This window comes from Lynx rufus, unplaced genomic scaffold (genome assembly GCF_022079265.1).
Source record: "Lynx rufus isolate CCGP_SWC_20201006 ecotype Redwood Valley unplaced genomic scaffold, mLynRuf1.p SCAF_15, whole genome shotgun sequence".
NCBI lineage: Eukaryota > Metazoa > Chordata > Mammalia > Carnivora > Felidae > Lynx > Lynx rufus.
Genome location: NW_025814829.1, coordinates 48,877,856 through 48,898,524, shown reverse-complemented (window position 1 = coordinate 48,898,524; position 20,669 = coordinate 48,877,856). Strand labels below are relative to the sequence as shown.

At 36.3% G+C, this 20,669-nt stretch overlaps 1 protein-coding gene across 4 annotated transcripts in view; it reads left to right on the top strand.

Annotated features, from left to right (window-relative positions):
- Window positions 1-20,669, top strand: part of SUCO (SUN domain containing ossification factor) — a 94,194-nt gene that overhangs the window by 57,237 nt on the left and 16,288 nt on the right. For all 4 annotated transcript variants that reach the window (XM_047076996.1, XM_047076994.1, XM_047076995.1 and 1 more), the window contains 7 exons: window positions 4,228-4,296; window positions 5,084-5,174; window positions 7,673-8,833; window positions 11,464-11,551; window positions 15,207-15,311; window positions 17,801-17,955; window positions 18,439-18,530. In XM_047076996.1, coding sequence (XP_046932952.1) covers window positions 4,228-4,296; window positions 5,084-5,174; window positions 7,673-8,833; window positions 11,464-11,551; window positions 15,207-15,311; window positions 17,801-17,955; window positions 18,439-18,530 — 1,761 coding nt within the window. The remainder of the gene's footprint in view (window positions 1-4,227; window positions 4,297-5,083; window positions 5,175-7,672; window positions 8,834-11,463; window positions 11,552-15,206; window positions 15,312-17,800; window positions 17,956-18,438; window positions 18,531-20,669) is intronic.

Below are 20,669 nucleotides of genomic sequence, written 5' to 3'. Positions count from 1 at the left end.
TGGAGTTTAAAAAGATGTCCATCTCTTGATGTTTCAGAAAAAAGAGAGGCAATAGTACCTGACTGATAAGACTTTGGTGTCATAAAGCTTATAGACATGACCTAACACTGCTGTCGTCTATACCTGTTCTTCCTAGTTTTCTGTGAAGAGTCTGGGACTATTTCTGAGCCTGACTTTGCTACTACCTCCAAGGTGGTATAACATTTAAGGAGCAAATAACAGAATGGAATCAGGCCAAAGAGCTAGTCTCTGGCACTAGAATATCTGAATTTAACTGTTCTCATCACACGTTGTGAATTAGCTTGAAGTTGGCCAATTTTGAACCTGACTTACTTTTTATATTTACATAGCGTCTCCAAAACAGAATTCTGTGGCTTTAATCTTAATAGAAACTCCTTTTTCCTTTTGGTATTGAACAGTTAGTTAGTAGTTACAGGAAATACATGTCACCAGAGTACATTGCATCTATTAGGACTTGGTTATCAAAGAACATACATACCATATATTTGGACATTCTTGATATAATTTTCTTAATTGCCAAAAAGGGAGAAACTACTATGTTAGAGCAACATTCTTGATTTTGTGTATATGCCGGCTAGGCAGCTCTTCTGCCTGATTCTTTTATTTACATTTTTGAACCAGAGCATTTAAATATTTTACATCAACAAAAATTCTTCACATTACTCTGCTTTTTTTGTATTTTGTCACATGGATTTTCCAGACCACTCTCCACTTTAATATTCTTGCAAGTATGCCTTTACTCCTAAATATGGTCTGCATTTTGTTAGAATCACTTAAAGGCCAGGTTTCTGTGTGTATGTTTAAGATAGTATACAGTTTTTGGTTTCTTTTACATCAAAGTATTTTTATGAATGTATATATTTTAAGGACCTAGCAAGAGAAGAGAGAACAAAGGTGGACATGCAGCAGAGGTATCTGAATTCACATGGGAGGAAATAGTTATTTTGTTGGTTTGTCTTGTTATGTGGTATCATAGGTAGTTTGTTTCCTGCATCCAAAAGAGCCAGAGTGTGCTGGAGACTAAGGATAACATGTTGATGATCCCTGGGAGAATTTCATTCCTGAGGGAATGAGATTGGATGAATAGTGCCCAGCTCAAAGATAAAGGAGTTGGCTAATCTGGGAGACATTAAGGACAGGTATCTAGTTTGGTACTGTATTCCAAATTATTACTTTAGCTTATTCTGAAGGATTTTTAGTGGTCAGATGATCATTGTGACAAGCTGTCACGTGTTTGGATACAAATTGGGAGTGGTCAGAATTGAATATTCACAAAGCTGCTTTCTCTCAAAAGACAAAGTAAGACTACATTTGGCAGTGTTCTGTGAATGTAGCAAAATTATTTCTTATGGATTGGATGGGCTGAGAATGTAGAAATTTGCCAAATTTTGCTTTTGTTAATGAATTCTGTAACAATAAATGCCCCCAAATTTCAGTGCCCCCAAAATTTTGTATCTGAGTTAAGATTGATTTTAGAGTATAGATTTGACTCCAAAATTTGGAATGTGTGAAGCAGTCAGTTTTAACTGAACTTTGGCTGGCAGACCAAGTAGAAGATCAGATACTATTGCAATATTGGTTGATATTAAAAGTGGGTTTATGAGGAAATAACAAGAGTTTCCATTGCTCCTTTATCTTGGTTTGTGAGGAAATGTGGTGTTTCCATTCCTGGGTGGTTTTTTTTTTAAGTTTTTATTTAAATTCCAGTTACTATACAGTGTAATTAGTTTCAGGTGTACAGTATAGTGATTCAGTACTCCCATACAACACCTGGTGCTCATTACAACAAGTGTACCTAATCCCCGTCACCTATTTTACCCATCCCCCCCATGCACCTCCCCTCTGGTTACCATCAGTTTGTTCTCTATAGTTAAGAGTCTCTTTCTTGGTTTGCTTCCCTGTCTCTTTTTTCCCCCCTTTGCTCATTTGTTTCTTAAATTCCACATATGAGTGAAATCATATGGTATTTGTCTTTGTCTGACTTTTTTTCGCTTAGCATAATACTTTGTAGCTCCATCCATGTTGTTGCAAATGGCAAGATTTCATTCTTTTTTATGGGTGAGTAGTGTTCCATTGTGTGTGTGTGTGTGTGTGTGTGTGTGTGTACTTCATCTTTATCCATTCATCAGTCGATCGACACTTGGGCTGTTTCCATAATTTGGCTATTATAGACAATGCTGTTACAAACATTGGGGTGCATGTATCTCCTTGATGTAGTATTTTTGTATTTTGAGGGTAAATACCCAATAGTGTGATTACTGGATCATAGGGTATTTCTATTTTTAGCTTTTTGAGGAACCTCCATATTGTTTTCCTGAGTAGCTGCACCAGTTTGTTTTCCCACCAGTTTGCAAGAGGGTTCCCCTTTCTTCACATCCTCACCAATACGTATTGTTTCTTGTGTTGATTTTAGCCATTCTGACAGGTGTGAGGGGATATCTCATTGCAGTTTTGATTTGTATTTCCCTGATGATCAGTGATGTTGCACATCTTCATGTGGTCTGTTGCCCATCTGTAGGTTTTCTTTGGAAAAAGGCCTATTTCAAATCCTCTGCCAGCATTTTAATTGGATTTTTAATTTTTGCTGTTGAGCGATAGTTCTTTACATATTTTGGATATTAACCCCTAATCAGATACATGATTTGCAAATCTTTTCTACTGTTGGAATATTGGTTGATGTTAAAAGTGGGTTTATGGGAAATAACAGAATTTCCATTGCTACTTTACCTTCGTTTGTGAGGAAATACGGTTTTTTCATTCCTGTTTTTTCCCATGAGTTAGCCTAAGAATCAACCCTGCTTCTTTGTTTACCAATTTGTCAGGTTGAAGGGCAAGGGCAACCTATAATCCTAGACATTTATAAAGCAAGTACAAAGCTTTTGTGTGTTATACTAATGATTGGAAACAAAGTACCACTCCTTTATTGTCTTTCATATATAGAACCATAATTATGTAAAGTTCAAAATTTATGACTGTCTACTAGTCATCACTTTTCAAACTGTCTGAAATTTCCTACTACTTTCTCCTGCCTTAAAACATATATCTACATAGGATCAGCTCCAGATGACAGTGCTTGGCTTCTTCTCAACTTTCTAGATAGTGTGCCAGCTTTCCTCCCTTACAGCCTTTCCTGCTTACATCTGTGGTTTTCGCTGAAAGTGTGACGAAAACCCTTTGGATCTCTTAGGAAAGGAAACCAAGGCAGAAATAACTGATGAGTCTTAATATGTAGCCCTTGCAGATCTTAATATTTTAATAGGAGAAATACCTGATACTGGTGAATTAACTTCTAGTGGAATATCCAAGATTAGATTGGTATTGGAAGTTAATGTTCCTTAAAATTACATCCTAGAAGGAAGCCACCTGTTCTCAGCACCAGCTTTTTATGGAGTTAGGTATTTTGTGGTACACCTGTACCTTTGGCTGCTTATTCAGGTACTAAGGTTTGTACCACTTTACTCATCATCCAAATATCGTCTTTAGAAAGAGAGGCAGAATTGGCAGGTATGCAGATTGCTTTATGTATAATGCTGAAGGTGTTGTGACTTTGACTTCACCTGCCAATTCCCATACCCACCCAATTCACAAAAGAATTGGTACCATTTATTATCTATTAAACATTATTAAAAGTTATCAAAGACACTTGTTTCAATGCAGTCACGTTGGGATTTAACCATATTATCAATAGATATGTTCATAGTTGAAAATAAAATTTTTCTGCTGTCCTTCAGATAATAATCTTCCCATTTTGTTTATTTATACCTGTAAAAATCACCTGTTGAGGGAAACTGCTTCTTCACGCTTTTTTTTTTGTTTTTGTTCTAAACTGTAAAGCCTTTAGAAAAGTAAGTTTTTCTGTACAATATTAATTTTGGTTGTCACATTTTTTTCCCTGTCCAAATCCAGGCTGTATGTTGAATTTTACTTGAATTTTGTAATATGCTAAAGATAGTGTTTTGGCAGAAGTTTCAGGGAAGCTTTACCAAAAAAGTATAATTAAGTTTCTGAACATAAAAATTCAGATTTATACTTTCTGGCTGAAATTTGTGTCCTATGTATAGGACTTATATAGTAAGCTGGACAAAAAGGTAATTAATCCAGAAAATGCAAAAAGACCATTATAAATGGTTTTTTGACTATCTGATATTAAGCTTTATAAGAATATTTAGGTGTATTGGTATTTTTTCTGATTGAATTTTGTTTTAGATGCCATTCTAAATATGGTGAATATTGCTGCTAATATTCTGGGAGCAAAAACTGAAGACCTGACAGAAGGTACCTCATCATTTTATGGGTCTTTTAAATCTCTGATACTCAAGGGGTCATTCTTGTTACGAAAATTAATTAATAAGCCAAGCAGTGTGATTTTTCATTTAGAAATAAAGAGATGATGCAAAGGAACTTACTAGTCTTCTGTTATTCATTGTTTATATGAGTTTCACAAATTCTTACAATAAGGATCCTCCTGTTTATATGAAATTCATGAATTTGTTTTTTGACTCTTCCCTGCTGTAGAAGTAATAATTTTATCCCTTATTTCTTTCCTGAGGTTTTGATGCCCCAGTGGTACTTCATGCATGCTTTTCTTTTATTTATCAAACAACTACCCAATTTAGAAGGTGATTTTTTTCCCCCTACAGAATGCCCAGTAAGAATGTCAGTAACAAGGAGAAACCATCTTGCTTTTTTTTTGCTCTTAGAAAATACTTAGTTCCAAGTGCAAACTTAAAATGACCCATACGTTTCTTTTCATTCTCTTTCGTAACTCCTTTAGGTGTCTAGAAGTCATGTTAATCATATAAGATTACATGAAATTAATAGTCATTTGACTTGCATTAATTATCTGAGAAGTTGAGAAAGAATATGCATTATTTGTAGCTCTGACTTTGTATGATCATTTCTTTCTAAAAGAACTTTGATGGAAGAAAATAAAGTCTGCAGTAGCAAACCTGTTTGACTTTTTTTTTTCTTCCCCGGAAACTAAAGTTCTTTACTTGTTATAGTGAAACATCTTCATGATATAGCTTTTTTAAACTCAACGTGGGTATCTTTCTTAAAATAGGAAATAAAAGTATATCTGAGAATGCCACTGCCACAGCTGCACCTAAAATGCCCGACTTAGCTCCTGTTTCAACTCCTGTTCCATCACCTGAGTAAGTTCTATTGTGATATTAGAGTTCTGTTAAAATGGAGAGCTAAGTATACATAGAAAGATACTTTGGATTTGTGTGTGAAATGATAATCTATAGAAAGCTCTGAATCAGAGGGCAGGCATTCCACAACCACTTAAAATATCGGTGAGTTGCCTTTTGGGTACTGGGAATGCACTTTACTCCAGACCACATGTTTGTTGTTTTGAAATTATGTATTACTTTTATTATTCACAACACTAAATCTTTTCCTTATTACAAATAATTGGCCTAATTCTACAGGTATAGGTTTGAGGACAAATTTTAAAAGCTTGTTTTTATTAAGTTCAAATTTAAAAACATTGATTAAGTATATGTGTTGTGCCTAGAAAGCTATAAAGGGTACCCTGAAATACCTAGAGCGTGATTCTTAAATTACGTGTTTGTCACACAGCAAACTCTTAAGAGTGTTTAGTTTCTTAAATTGAATTTGATAGAGGTCTTTCCCCAGGTTGCAGTGGGGCACCTTGGGCAGGAATATTTGTCATGTAGTTAACATAAAATATCCTCATTTTTTTAGTCTTTTCTACCAAAGATGATTAAGGGTTTTTGCCACCTCTACTTCTTATCTATAACAGATAGGCTCATAATGACTGGATAATTGGGCATTGTTTCTGTAAATTTTGTATATTTCAGTAGATGTACTCTCTCAGAACTCTGCTTAACAGGATAAGATTTTTGAACAGGAATTATGTAATGAAACCTGCAGTGGGTATGGTTTGAGCTGTAATTCCTAAATACCATACTGATACAGAAATGAGATTTTTTGTGCTTTGAAGGGCACAGTGACAAATTTGTATCTTGTGTTCATTCTGAAAGAGACTAAAGATATTTATTTATTGGATGACTAGAGAGAAAATATAGCATTACTTGTCATCGATTCCTAGAAGATACTAAGAAATCTACTATGATTGCTAGTTCCAATTTTGTAACTAGGCTTCTTCAGTTAATAACATATAGTATGTCTTTATTTTTCAAAGCTAAATGAAACCGATTTCATTTTATATATGTACACACACACACACACAGACACACACACACACATGAATGTTGAAAGATACCACATCACACTAATGTAGTAGTTTTTACTTTTATATATTAGAGTTTGATTTTAATAGATTTTTTGTATAAAATCTATTTGCTTTTAAATTTTTTTTTATTTGTTTTAAATTCTTTTTTATGATTATATGGCAATTTCTTTGAAGAAAATAAATGAAAATGAAAGAATCCATGATAGGGTGTCATTGTTGAGTTACTATGAAAAGATGACTGATTTTCTTTTTCCAGGTTTGAGTTTTTTAAAGTATAGCTCCGATTAGAGCATGTACAGATGGTATATAATTTAATTTGTACCAAATTAATTCACTTTAGCTTTTCTCCCTCCCCTTCTTCAGATTCTGCTCATTTTCACTGTCATAATTTATATGGTACATAGTAAGCAGTAGAAGATATTTAGAGATTATATATCTATATATCGTCTATTTAAAGGAACATAATCTAATTTACTGTTTCACTGTCAACAAGATGAAAATCTAGCTTTTTAGGTACTGTTTCATTCCTACCTTTGCTATTGTGATATTAGTCTATTCAAAAACATTTCCTGGCATTCTTAGTAATTTTTCAAAGTAGGAAAATTGTATATGAAAATGTTTCTTTTGGCATTCAAATTGCGTTATTTGAAAAAAAGATTGTACCTTTTGTGCTGTAAGGGCTACACCTGGAAATTCATTATTTTTTTTCTGGAATGAACCACAGAGATTATAATTTACAACACTGTTCCCACCCGTTCCACCCCACACACTCCCCTGCCTTACATACATACGCTAGGGCTTAGAGATGGGATTGAGTTACAGATGGGGCACTATTATTATTAGCCAGGATTTTCATTAGAGTGATTAAGTATTTGCCTTTAAGTAATAGATAATTAGCCCAGATGATATTAAGATCATTTTGGGGAGTTGGGGAGGGAGGGATGCAGATAATCGTGTGTGTGTGTGTGTGTGTGTGTGTGTGTGTGTGTGTGTAATGCTACCTTAGAAATCCCCTAATCATCCACAGAAAAATTTTCTTTGAGAAATCTAGCTACCTTTCAAAAGTATGATACCTAAACACAAAGTGCGTTCATAAGTATTTAGAACCTTGGATTCTAGTTCTAGAATCCACGTACAAGCAATTCTTAAATAGATATTTTTAAAAAGTAAGTTTCATTTAGTAAATATGGTCATTTCAGTCATCTGGCTGATCTCTGATAAATGAATGGCCTTTCTGTCACCATTTGTGAGTAATACTTCTTTTTATAATGAAAATGATTTGTAGGGAAAAATTCATCCAAAAAACTTTCCGGTTTCTTCTGTATTTTCAGCCTTCCTTTTATTTTATGAATGAAACATTGATTTTTTTAACGCAATTTTAACTTTAGATTTCTAATTAAAGTGATGTGTAATTATGATACATATTTCTAGGTTTGTAACCACTGAAGGACACATACACGATACAGAGCTATCATCACCAGAGACTCCAAAAGAGAGTCCCATTGTACAGCTAGTTCAAGAGGAAGAAGAAGAGGCAAGTCCATCTACAGTGACCCTTCTGGGTAGTGGTGAACAGGAGGATGAATCATCACCCTGGTTTGAGTCAGAGACACAAATATTTTGCAGTGAACTATCTACAATTTGTTGTATTTCTAGTTTTTCTGAATATATATATAAATGGTGTTCAGTTAGAGTTGCTCTTTATCGGCAACGTAGCAGAACTGCTGTAAAGAAAGAAAAAGATCATCTTGTCTCAGCTCAACCATTACCGCTACCTGCAGAATCAGTGGATGTTTTAGTCTTGCCACCTCCAAGTGGAGAAATGGACAGCAAGAATAATGAAAAGGAAGCTGAAACTATTGTTCCAGGTGACTTAAGTAGTATGCACAAAGGTGATTTGATTAATCACAGTGCAGATGCAATTGAACTTGAACCAAGCCATCCTCAAACTCTTTCTCAATCTCTTCTCTTAGATGTTACTCCAGAAATCAATTCATTATCTAAAATAGAAGTATCTGAGCCTATTAAATTTGAGACAGGACCTACACCATCTCAAGTGATCCCCCTGGAGAGTTCTGTTGAGCTTGTTAATAAAACAGAAAAAAAGTCTGAGAGTTTTAGTTCTATAGAGAAGCCAACTGTGATCTATGAAACAAATAAACTTAATGAAGTAATGGATAATATTGTAAAAGAAGATATAAACTCCATGCACATTATCACAAAGCTATCTGAAACAATAGTGCCACCTGTAAGCACTGCTACTATGCCAGACGGTGAAGATGGGGAAGCCAAAATGAACATAGCTGACACACCAAAGCAAATTTTGACTCCCGTTATGGATTCTTCTTCATTACCTGAAGTGAAAGAGGAAGAACAATCTCCGGAAGATGCCCTTTTAAGAGGGTTACAGAGGACAGCTACAGACTTTTATGCTGAACTGCAAAATTCCACAGATCTAGGATACACTAATGGAAATCTTGTACATGGATCAAACCAAAAGGAGTCAGTATTTATGAGACTTAATAATCGTATAAAAGCCTTAGAAGTTAACATGTCTCTCAGTGGTCGCTATCTGGAGGAGCTTAGCCAAAGGTAAGCTTTATCATAATTAGCACAGTCCACTTTGCACTGTGAGGTAAGAGGCATAGTATGATCTGTGACTAGAGGAGGAGAGGATTAATTATCTCATGATATAATAGTAGTCAGTGCCATTTTAGCTGGAGAAAGAAAGTTATTTAGATATTGATCAAGGACTTAATTGATTTTTAGAAGTACTAAGTGATGTAATATCTATATCTATATATCTATATCATCTATATCTATCTATCTATCTATCTATCTATCTATCTATCTATCTATATTAGGGTGACAACAAGTTTGAATTTAATCAGTTTCTCCTTTCTTCTGTTGTTTAACTTCAGCCACTTTTACTGTTTGGTTCCCACAGTACTCATGGGGACATTATAGTATTATATAACATGTGTATCTATACTGTATATGTAATACCTATATAAACTATGGATGTTGCAGTTCTTAGTGAAACTAGATAAGATATCAATTAAGAGTTTAAGTAAGTGAAGACTAAAGTGGACTGAACTGGATGATTAGGCAACATTTGCAGTCTTTCATGTCTTAGAATCTTAGTTCTAGTTGTGATAATTTATGCTCTTGTGCTCATAAGTGCCAGAGTGCTTATGCAGTGATTAGAGCCCCAGTCATAGTTCTTCTTTTTCCCTGTACTTGTTTGCCCTTTTTTATCCCTTAAGTGTCTGGTTTTCTCAGGACTTCTTTTCCAACAACACCTAGGCAATAAATGTCCAGAGTATCTGAAACACCACCTTTCCCTACTCCTTTTAAATCAAGATGCCTCTAATGAGATGTCACTGAGGTCATCATTCTGTCCCAATGGGTTTCCTCCTAATCCATATATACAATTTATTGGCAAATTGTTTGTGCATGTGCATGCATGCCCACATAGGTAGGTACCTCACACCTGCTTCTCCCTGACCCATCAGCTGCCTTAAGGGAACCACAGAAATTACTAATAATTTTTTTGTTTTTAATTGAGATATAATTAACATTAATTTCAGGTATACAATGTAATGTTTTAATGTTGCATATATTGTGAAATGATCACACATTAAGTCTAGTTACTGTTCACTTACTACATAGTTACAAGATTTTCTTTCTTTGTGATAAGGGCTTTTAAGATCTGTTCTTAGCAACTTTCAGATATACGGTAGAGTATTATTAACTGTAGTCATCATGCTGTACATTACATCCCTATTACTTACTCATTTTATAACTGGAGATTTGTACCTTTTGACCCACTTTATCCATTTCTCCCATCCCCCATCTCCTACCTCTGGCAGCCACCAGTTTGTTCTCTTGTATCTATGTGTTTGAGGGTACTGTTATTATTAGATTACACATATAAGTGAGATCATACAATATTCTTCTGATTCATTTCACTTAGCACAATGCCGTCCGGTTCCATCCTTGCATTTGTGCAAGTGGCAAGATTTCCTTTTTTTATGGCTGAAAAATACATTGTATACAGATACCACATTTACTTTATCCATTTATCCTTTGGTGAACACTTAAGTTGCTTCCATGTCTTGGCTATTGTCCATAATGCTGCAGTGAACATGGGAGTGCAGATATCTTTTCAGGTTAGTGTTTTTCATTTTCTTCAGATAAATACTCAGAAGTGGAGTTACTGGATCATATAGTAGTTCTATTTTTAATTTCTGAGGAACCTCCCTACTGTTTTCTGGAGTGGCTGTACCAATTTACATTTCCACCAACTGTGCACAGGGGTTCCCTTTTCTCTACATCCTCACTAGCACATGTTATTTCTTATATTTTTGGTAATAGCCATACTGATAGATATGAGGTGATCTCTCATTGTGATTTTGATTTGCATTTCCATGATGATTAGTGATTTTGAGCATCTTTTCATGTACTTGTTGTCCACCTGTATTTCTTCTTTGGAAAAAGGCCTATTCAGATCCTCTGCCAGTGTTTTAATTGGGTTGTTTAATTTTTTGCTATTGAGTGGTAGAAGTTCTTTATGTATTTTGGATATTAACCCCTAATCAGATACATTATTTCCAAATTTTTTATCCCACTTGGCAGGTTGCCTTTTCATTTTGTTGATGGGGTTTTTTGCTGTGCAGAAGCTTTTTAGTTTGTTGTGGACTCCACGTGTTTATTTTTGCTTTTGTTGTCTTTGTTTTTGTTGTCAAAGCTGAAAAACCATCACCAAGATCAGTGTCAGGGAGCTTACCACCTGTGTTTTCTTCTGAGTTTTATGATCTCAGGTCTTACATTCAAGTCTTTAATCCATTTGAGTTACTTTTTGTAGATGGTGTAAGAGTGCGGTCCACTTTCATTCCTTTGCCTGTGGGTGTCCAGTTTTCCCAACACCATTTATTGAAGAGACTGTTCTTTCCCCATGGTATATTCTTGGTTCCTTTGTCATAAATTAATTGAACAAAAACGTGACTAATCTTGGATAGCAGTGAGATGCATAGAATTGATGTTAAGGTAGCAAATAGCTCAAGGAGCTTCTTTATTTTACTTTTATAAGTGTTCCAGGCCTCAACAGTCATTTTCAAAAAAGTAGATTTATCTCAAATATTGAAATCAGAAGTGTGTTTGCAGTAATAAATTAATAAATAAGAAATTAAAGCTAATTTAAATCATTTCTTACTCCACAGGTACCGAAAACAAATGGAAGAAATGCAGAAGGCTTTCAATAAAACAATAGTAAAACTTCAGAATACTTCGAGAATAGCAGAGGAGCAGGTTGGTCATCTTCAAGCCTTATTTACTTTTTATATAAATTTCTTCCGAATTCTGTAGGCCCTTGCTGGTAAGAAGAATAAATAGTATTTGTTCATTTCTTCACCCTGATAGGTGTTCATTTCTTCCCCTTAAGCCTGTTAGAGGATGTCATGTTTGGGAAATTACCTAGCTATTAGCATCTGCATCTCTCTCCTATAGAGAGAATTTTCTTGAGCATTGTTCCTATTACATTTCAAAATTTGTGTGTGTGTATGTGGTAGAAGTGCAGTGGACTTTGTTAAACTCAAATCTTCTGTGGTTTTCTACACAGACAATCTGACTGATTGCAGATGAGAACAGCTGTGTTGCTTCTTTTTTAATCCTCATATCTTTTCATTTCTTTTTTTCTCTATCTCTTGCCTGGAGCTATGCATTGATGCCATAGAATAGTGGCCATTGCCTTGTCATGTTGATTTTAAGGAAACAGTTTCAGTATTGCAGTATTCAGATGTTTATTAAATGTTTTTACAGTGTGTTACTACAATGAAGAAACACTATATTTTTCTAAAGTTTATCCCGGACTAGGGGATGATGAGATGAGGTGAGGAGGCCTGAGGTTTCAGAATTTAGTAGCACCTTACTCTCAGTTCCTGACACATTACAATTGTGGTTCCATACAAATTTCCTCCTTTAGCAGTTTTTTTCCATTGAAGTTTGAGTTACTTACATATTTTGAATACAAGTCCTTTATTAGAGATATGCTTTGCAAATATTTTCTCTCAGTTCATTATTTGTTTTGTCATTTCTCTTAAAAGTATCTTTTGAAGAGCAGAAGTTTTTAATTTGTTGAAGCCTATTTACCCATTTTGTCTTTGCTCTATAAAATCTTACCTTAACCCAGAGTCATAAAGATTTTTTTCCTCTCTTTTCTTCTAAAAGTTTTATAGCTTTTGTTTTACATTAGGTTTATGATTGATTTTAATTTTTACGTGTTGCAAAGTAAGGATCAAAGTTATTTTTTGGTGGGGATGGGGATGGAAAAACATGAATATTCCTTTATTCCTTTATTTTGTTCTGTTCATCTGTCTTTATGCTGATACCAGACTGTTAACTATTACTGTATCTTTATAGGAACTTTTGAAGTCACATAGCGTGAATCTTCCAACTTTGTTCATCTCTTCCAAAATTGTTTTGGCTAATACAGATTTTAGAATCAGCTTGTCAATTTCTACAAAAACAACATGTTTACATTTTAACTGGGATTTTGTTGGAATTTATAGATCAGTTTGGAGAATCGACATCTTAACATACTGTCTTCTGACCCGTGAACACAATATTTATTTAGTTCTTCATTGATTTTAATGGTTGAAATGATTTCCCATCTGTATTTTCTCTTTACGATATATATAATATCTGTGCCTTATGTCTCAAAGACTTATTTAAATACTTTTAAATAATTTGGGGCGCCTGGGTGGCGCAGTCGGTTAAGCGTCCGACTTCAGCCAGGTCACGATCTCGCGGTCCGTGAGTTCCAGCCCTGCGTCGGGCTCTGGGCTGATGGCTCAGAGCCTGGAGCCTGCTTCCGATTCTGTGTCTCCCTCTCTCTTTGCCCCTCCCCCGTTCATGCTCTGTCTCTCTCTGTCCCAAAAATAAATAAACGTTGAAAAAAAATTAAAAAAAAAAATACTTTTAAATAATTTGTATATTATTATTTTTTTTTTAATTTTTTTTTTCAACGTTTATTTATTTTTGGGACAGAGAGAGACAGAGCATGAACGGGGGAGGGGCAAAGAGAGAGGGAGACACAGAATCGGAAGCAGGCTCCAGGCTCTGGGCCATCATCAGCCCAGAGCCTGACGCGGGGCTCGAACTCACGGACCGCGAGATCGTGACCTGGCTGAAGTCGGACGCTTAACCGACTGCGCCACCCAGGCGCCCCTAATTTGTATATTATTAACAGTATTAAAGATCAGTCTTGATGAGAAGTGTTAACTTACTAAATTTCAAAGTTTTTTTTTTCTTTAAATGTTTGTAACTGTCAGGAATTTATCAGTATTTGTCAAATGTGAGTCAGAAGATACAGTTTAATGAATTACCTTTAGCATCTTAAAAAGATGGAAGTAGGATAGAAAGTACCAGTGTATCACAGTAAGGGAAGTGAAACTTTTTGTTACAGTTTTATACATCCATCTCCCCCAAGCAACCCCCACCGCCCCCCAACACAGTTGAGATTTAAAATGTATTTAAATCTAGTTTTTTATTGTTTTATTTTTTGAGAGAGAGACAGAGACAGAGCACAAGCAGGGGAGGGGCAGAGAGAGAGGGAGACACAGAATCCGAAGCAGGTTCCGGGCTCTGAAGTGTCAGCACAGAGCCCAACAGAGGGCGCGAACCCACGAGCTGTGAGATCATGACCTGAGCCGAAGTCAGATGCTTAACTGACTGAGCCACCCAGGTGCCTCGAAAAATTTATTTAAATCTAAATTCGAAAAACGTACTCTGGAATGATAAATGGTTATATGGCTATTTCATACAGCATCCTACAGAGTGTTAGATTTCTTTTACTTTCTGTCCTGTTTTCCTCTTCCCCAAATTCATTAGTAAGTTGAAATTTTCAGTACAGTGTCCCTGATATAGGTTCCTGACCATGAGTATGATGCATATTTCCCTAAAATATACATGCAAATGATATTTTAAATAAAGACATGTTTGTTGATTATCTAAGCTGGAAAGATAGGTGTTTTGATTGATTTATTTTCATTGGGGATTAGTTTAGCATTGACAAGCTCATCAGTTGTGGGTTTTTGATTATGTGACATCCTAAGTTCCATCCTAATGTGCAATAAAATAGAACTTTTAAAAGCTTGCTGTGAGCCTGCTTTATATACAAAAACATTTTTCAAAAAATTTTCAACATGTTTTTGTGCTTTGGTTGAAAAACACGTATTTGACGAAATGTTTTGCATATAGCTGAGTATATGCTTGTTTATACATATGGAGCCCAAATTAACTTGAAAAGTATTTTATTAACTTCTATTAGACAGTATTCTACATGGTAGCAGTAAATGGCAACATGATTTCTTGGAGGGAGAGGGGAAGGAGGGTTCAACAATCTCAGATTCTTTTTTTGTTTTGTTTTTTTTTATTTAAAAAAAAAATTTTTTTTTTCAACGTTTATTTATTTTTGGGACAGAGAGAGAGCATGAACGGGGGAGGGGCAGAGAGAGAGGGAGACACAGAATCGGAAACAGGCTCCAGGCTCTGAGCCATCAGCCCAGAGCCCGACGCAGGGCTCGAACTCCCGGACCGCGAGATCGTGACCTGGCTGAAGTCGGACGCTTAACCGACTGCGCCACCCAGGCGCCCCCTTTTTTTTTTTTTAATTTTTTTTTTTTTTCAACGTTTATTTATTTTTGGGACAGAGAGAGAGCATGAACGGGGGAGGGGCAGAGAGAGAGGGAGACACAGAATCGGAAACAGTGTTTTGTTTTTTTTTTAATTTCTGGTTACACTTTACCATATTCATTCATTAAGAGCTTGCTATTAATATGTTTTTTTTTTAATTCTTGAGGAACTTAGTAATTTTTCCAGGTGTTTTTACTTGAATTTACAGCATATTTAAAGTACAGATGAAACTTGCACACACTCAAAAATAATATTTCTTTCTTTATCATAGGATCAGCGGCAAACTGAAGCCATCCAGTTACTACAGGCACAATTGACCAACATGACACAGCTTGTTTCAAACCTATCGACAACAGTAGCAGAATTACAACGTGAGGTAATTGTTATTGCTGCTGTTGTAAGACAAACTGCATATGTAGAGGTTGTCATAAAGACAAGATTCTTAAGAATGTAGTGTCTAAGATCTTTAACCAAACAAAATTGTCATTTATAGAGAACTTGTTCACAACACCAGAATGTGGCATTTTATAAAAATTTTTTTTTAATATTTATTTTGAGAGAGAGAGTACAAGCGCAGGTGGGGCAGAGAGAGAAGGAGACCGAGAATCCGAAGCAGGCTCCAGGCTCTGAGCTGTCAGCACAGAGCCCGACATGGGGCTCAAACCCACGAACCTCAAGATCATGTCCTGAGCTGAAGTTGGATGCTTAACCGACTGAGCCACCCAGGGGCCCCCAGGATGTGGCATTTTAAAGTTTATATATTAATAATGATAATCTTTTTGGAAAACAAGGCATTCATAGTTTAGGTCTTACCTAAAATATGGTTATAAGTCAATTCTGTTAGGCCTTTTTCAGACCACTGATACTTCATTTTCAGCTCAAAAAGTCTTCTTCAGTTGCTTAACAAAGCAAAAATTTTGTTCAATTATTAAGTATTTATTGAACATCCAGTGTATATGAAGTGTGAGCTATGTAGTCCTCGGGGCATACAGCAGTGAGTAGTCCCTGGCCACATAAGTGCCTCTCTCCTGGGGGAGAGAGAGAATATATATAGTAAATATATGTTAGGGACAGTAGGATAGAAATGAAATGTGTGCGTGTGGAGTGGCATGGCAAGGGTTGCTCCTTTAGCTAGAGTGATTTTGGAAGGCTTATTTATCTGAGGCGGTGGTGTTAGAACTTGAGTACTCAAGAAGACTTAGCAGCCACATGGGCCTAGGGTCCGAACAAACCTGTTACTAGCAGAACTAGGGCAAAGGACCCACGATTAGAAATAGTGTAACATGGGGCGCCTGGGTGGCTCAGTCGGTTAAGCGTCTGACTTCAGCCCGGGTCACGATCTCGCAGTCCGTGAGTTCGAGCCCCGCGTCGGGCTCTGGGCTGATGGTTCAGAGCCTGGAGCCTGCTTCCGATTCTGTCTCCCTCTCTCTCTGCCCCTCCCCCGTTCACGCTCTGTCTCTCTCTGTCTCAAAAATAAATAAACGTTAAAAAAAATTTTTTTTTTAAAAGAAATAGTGTAATGTGACTCCGTTGATCAAGTGTCTGACTCTTGATTTTGACTCAGGTCATGATCTCATGGTTCGTGGGTTCAAGCCCTGCTTTGGGCTCTGTATTGACAGTGCAAAGCCTGTGTGAGATCCTCTCTGCCTCTCTCTCTGTTCCTCCCCTAATCGGTCTCTCTCTCTCAAAAAAATAAACTAAAATTAAAAAAAGAAAGAAAGAAATAGTTTAAAAATTTTTTTTTTTCAACGTTTATTTATTTTTGGGACAGAGAGAGACAGAGCATGAACAGGGGAGGGGCAGAGAGAGAGGGAGACACAGAATCGGAAACAGGCTCCAGGCTCTGAGCCATCAGCCCAGAGCCCGACGCGGGGCTCGAACTCACGGACCGCAAGATCGTGACCTGGCTGAAGTCGGACGCTTAACCGACTGCGCCACCCAGGCGCCCCTAGAAAGAAAGAAATAGTGTAATGTGTCTTAGGGTAGAAAGAAAGCTGGCATGGTTGGAGCGGAGTGAATGAGGGGAAGGAGGGTCAGGGATCCAGTCATGTAGGCCTTAGTAGGCAATGTAGAGTTTAAATTTTATTCTGATCATTGCAAGTCATTGGAAAGAATTAAGAAGTGACGTGGGTCGTCTCACTGACAAAACTTTGAGAAGCTCCCCATTTGTTGTCCTGTGGAGAATTGCCTCTTGGGGAACAGCAAGAGCAGAAGTGAGGAGGAAACCAGTTAGGATGCAGTTTCAGTAACCTGAGTGAGGTGATGTTGGTTTGGACTGAGATGTTAGAAGTGGATAACAGTGTGAAGTTGTGTTCAGGAAATATTTAAGAGAATGACAAGCCTTACTGAAAGATTGGATGTCTGGGACGAGCAACTAAGGATGATCCCCACGTTTTTGGCTTAAATAACTGGGTGATTGCTGGTTCAGTATTGTAAGACGACAAAGACTGGGCAGGAGCAAGATTTTTTTTCCCTCCCTGAGGAAATAGTACAGATGGAAAGACACAGCAGATGTGGCAAAATGTTAACTTTGGTGAACATAGTGTGAAAGGCATGAATATGCTCATTGTGCTATTTTTTAAAGTTTTCCTTAGGTTTGAAAACGTTCAAAGAATTGGGGGGGAGAAAGAAGAAAAAGACATTGCCTCACAGTAGTACGTTTTCTAAGAACATGCCTTACATTTTATCATTTGGAAATACATTTTAAAAATGTTAAAAATGATTTGTCTTTTGATTTTTATATCCCACTATATTTTTTCCTAGTATAATTTTTATACTATAATAATAATATAACAAAATTTAATGCTAATATAATATTTAATAATATATAAACTATGTAATAATTATTAAATCCTTTTCCATCAGGTTTCAGATCGACAGAGCTATCTTGTCATATCTTTGGTTCTCTGTGTTGTCTTGGGACTGATGCTTTGTATGCAGCGCTGTCGAAACCCCTCTCAATTTGATGGAGATTATATTTCAAAACTTCCTAAAAGTAATCAATATCCAAGCCCTAAAAGGTAATATCAGCATCTTATTTCACATTTTTTACTGTGTTTTTTACATTTTTGAGAAATTTGACAGAATAAAGGAATACTGAGATAATTTTTCCCCCATATGATTGTCTTACAACTGCAGTGTTAAAACATCATTGGAACTAGAGAGATGGTCCTGTACCTGGAAGGTTCTGTAGCCCAGATTAAAGAGAAAACACTAATAGGAAGTGCATACCCTTGAAATGTTTTGGTTGTAAAGGATGCTCGAATGTGGAATTCAAAGGGAGAGGATAATAGATATTTTAATATAGCACCTTTTAGAGAATGACCTTTAAAGTTTTTTGTTTTTGTTTTTTTACACATAATAAACAATAAGTGGAGTGTTACACTAGAGATCAGTATTCTGGGGCGTGTTTAATTCTCGATAGCTTCCATCAAGCTCCAACTGCAGAGTAAATTATATGTAGTTTACCCTGTTCTCAGTGTTGGTTTTTCTTCATGTTTTAGGTGTTTCTCTTCCTATGATGATATGAATTTGAAAAGGAGAACCTCATTCCCACTCATCAGATCCAAGTCTCTACAGTTAACTGGCAAAGAAGGTAGATTTTTGTGTAATATGTATACATACACATGAATGTGGCTTACTTCTGGCATAAGTATAATGTCAGTGTTTTGTTCGAAACCATCTGCAACAGAATAGTGGGTACAAGTAACCTTTGTGTTTGTGCTGTGTCAAAGCTGCCTTATCATTTTCACACTTTATATATATATATATATATATATATATATATATATATATATATCTTTGTTCCTAAAAGCCTAGAGGGTGGGGAAGGGGGGCTTAGTTTAATTAGCCATTGGTAGCTTTATTTGCACCTGCTCCTGTTTAGAAGTATTTCTTTTTAGAAAGGGATGTTTGAGAAAGTTCAACAGATTTGGAAAACCTGAATGTGCTCCCATAGCATCCTGTGCTTATCTGCCTCCTCTTCTTGTACAGGTAGGACCCCTTTTGTCTCTAGTTTAGGACCATGAGGCACTTTCTGAAAAAAAATCTAGTCTACCTCTTATTTATAGGCCAGGGTCTATAATAGCGTTCCATTGTCTGACACTCAATACTTAAATTCAAATGAATGAATATGTACTGAGTGGCTGTTTTTCTGTATCTGTTCTTTTGTAATTTGTACTTATTATTATTTTTTGTAATTAGTACTTATTAAGAGACTTATATTTATAGCAGTATTAAAATAACCAAATTAATTGTATATTTCAGTTAGGAATGCTTTCTCAATTATTGGCTCCCCTTTCTTTAGGACTTAGTATGCAGCAACATGTTTCAGCTGACTAACTCATTTGAGTGATCATTGCTGAGCATCACTGGTTTTACTGTTATCACAAAGCTTTACTGATTTAACCCATTACATATGTGCTTACTTACGATTAGTAAACCTCTTCTTTCTTCCTGCCTTTTTCTCTTTTTCTTCTGTTGGCTGATTTTTTACTATAACTGAAAAAAATTTTTTAATTTATTTTTAAGTTTATTTACTTATTCTGAGAGACAGAGAGAGAGAGAGAGTGTGAGAGTGTGTAAGCAGGGGAGGGACACAGGGAGAGGGAGAGAATCCTAAGCAGGCTCTGCGCTGACCGTGTGCAGCCCAATGTTGGCCTTGAACTCACAAACCCATGAGATCATGACCTGAGCCGAGATCAAGAGTCGGAAGCTTAACTGACTGAACCACCCAGGCACCCCTAGAACTGAAATTTTTGATTGAAGTGTTACATGTAAGAAAATGTAATTACAGGGGCGCCTGGGTGGCACAGTCGGTTAAGCGTCCGACTTCAGCCAGGTCACGATCTCGCGGTCCGGGAGTTCGAGCCCCGCGTCGGGCTCTGGGCTGATGGCTCAGAGCCTGGAGCCTGTTTCCGATTCTGTGTCTCCCTCTCTCTCTGCCCCTTGCCCGTTCATGCTCTGTCTCTCTCTGTCCCAAAAATAAATAAACGTTGAAAAAAAAAAAAAAAAAAAAGAAAATGTAATTACATGTAAAGCTTGGTGAATTTTCTTTTTTTTTTAATTATTTTACTTTATTTTTTTAAAATTTACATCCAAGTTAGTTAGCATATAGCGCAATAATGATTTCAGGAGTATAATCCAGTGATTCATCTCCTATATATAATACCCAGTGCTCATCCCAAATGCCTTCCTTAATGCCTCTTGCCCATTTAGCTCATCCCCCACCAAAAACCCCTTCAGCAACCCTCAGTTTATTCTCTGTATTTAAGAGTCTCTTATGTTTTTCCCCCTCCCAGTTTTTATATTATTTTTGCTTCCTTTCCCTTACGTTCATCTGTTTTGTATCTTAAATTCCGTTTGAGTGAAGTCATGTGATACTTGTCTTTCTCTGATTAATTTTGTTTAGCATAATACAGTCTAGTTCCATCCACGTAGTTCCAAATGGAAAGATTTCATTCTTTTTGATTGCCGAGTAATACTCCATTGTGTATATATACCACATCTTCTTTATCCATTCATCAGTCAATGGACATTTGGGCTCTTTCCATATGGCTATTGTCCATAGCACTGCTATAAACATTAGGGTGCATGTGCCCCTTTGAAACAGCACACCTGTATCCTTTGGATAAATACCTAGTAGTGTAATTGCTGGATTGTAGGGTAGTTCTATTTTTAATTTTTTGAGAAACCTCCACACTTTTCCAGAGTAGCTGCACCAGCTTGCATTCCC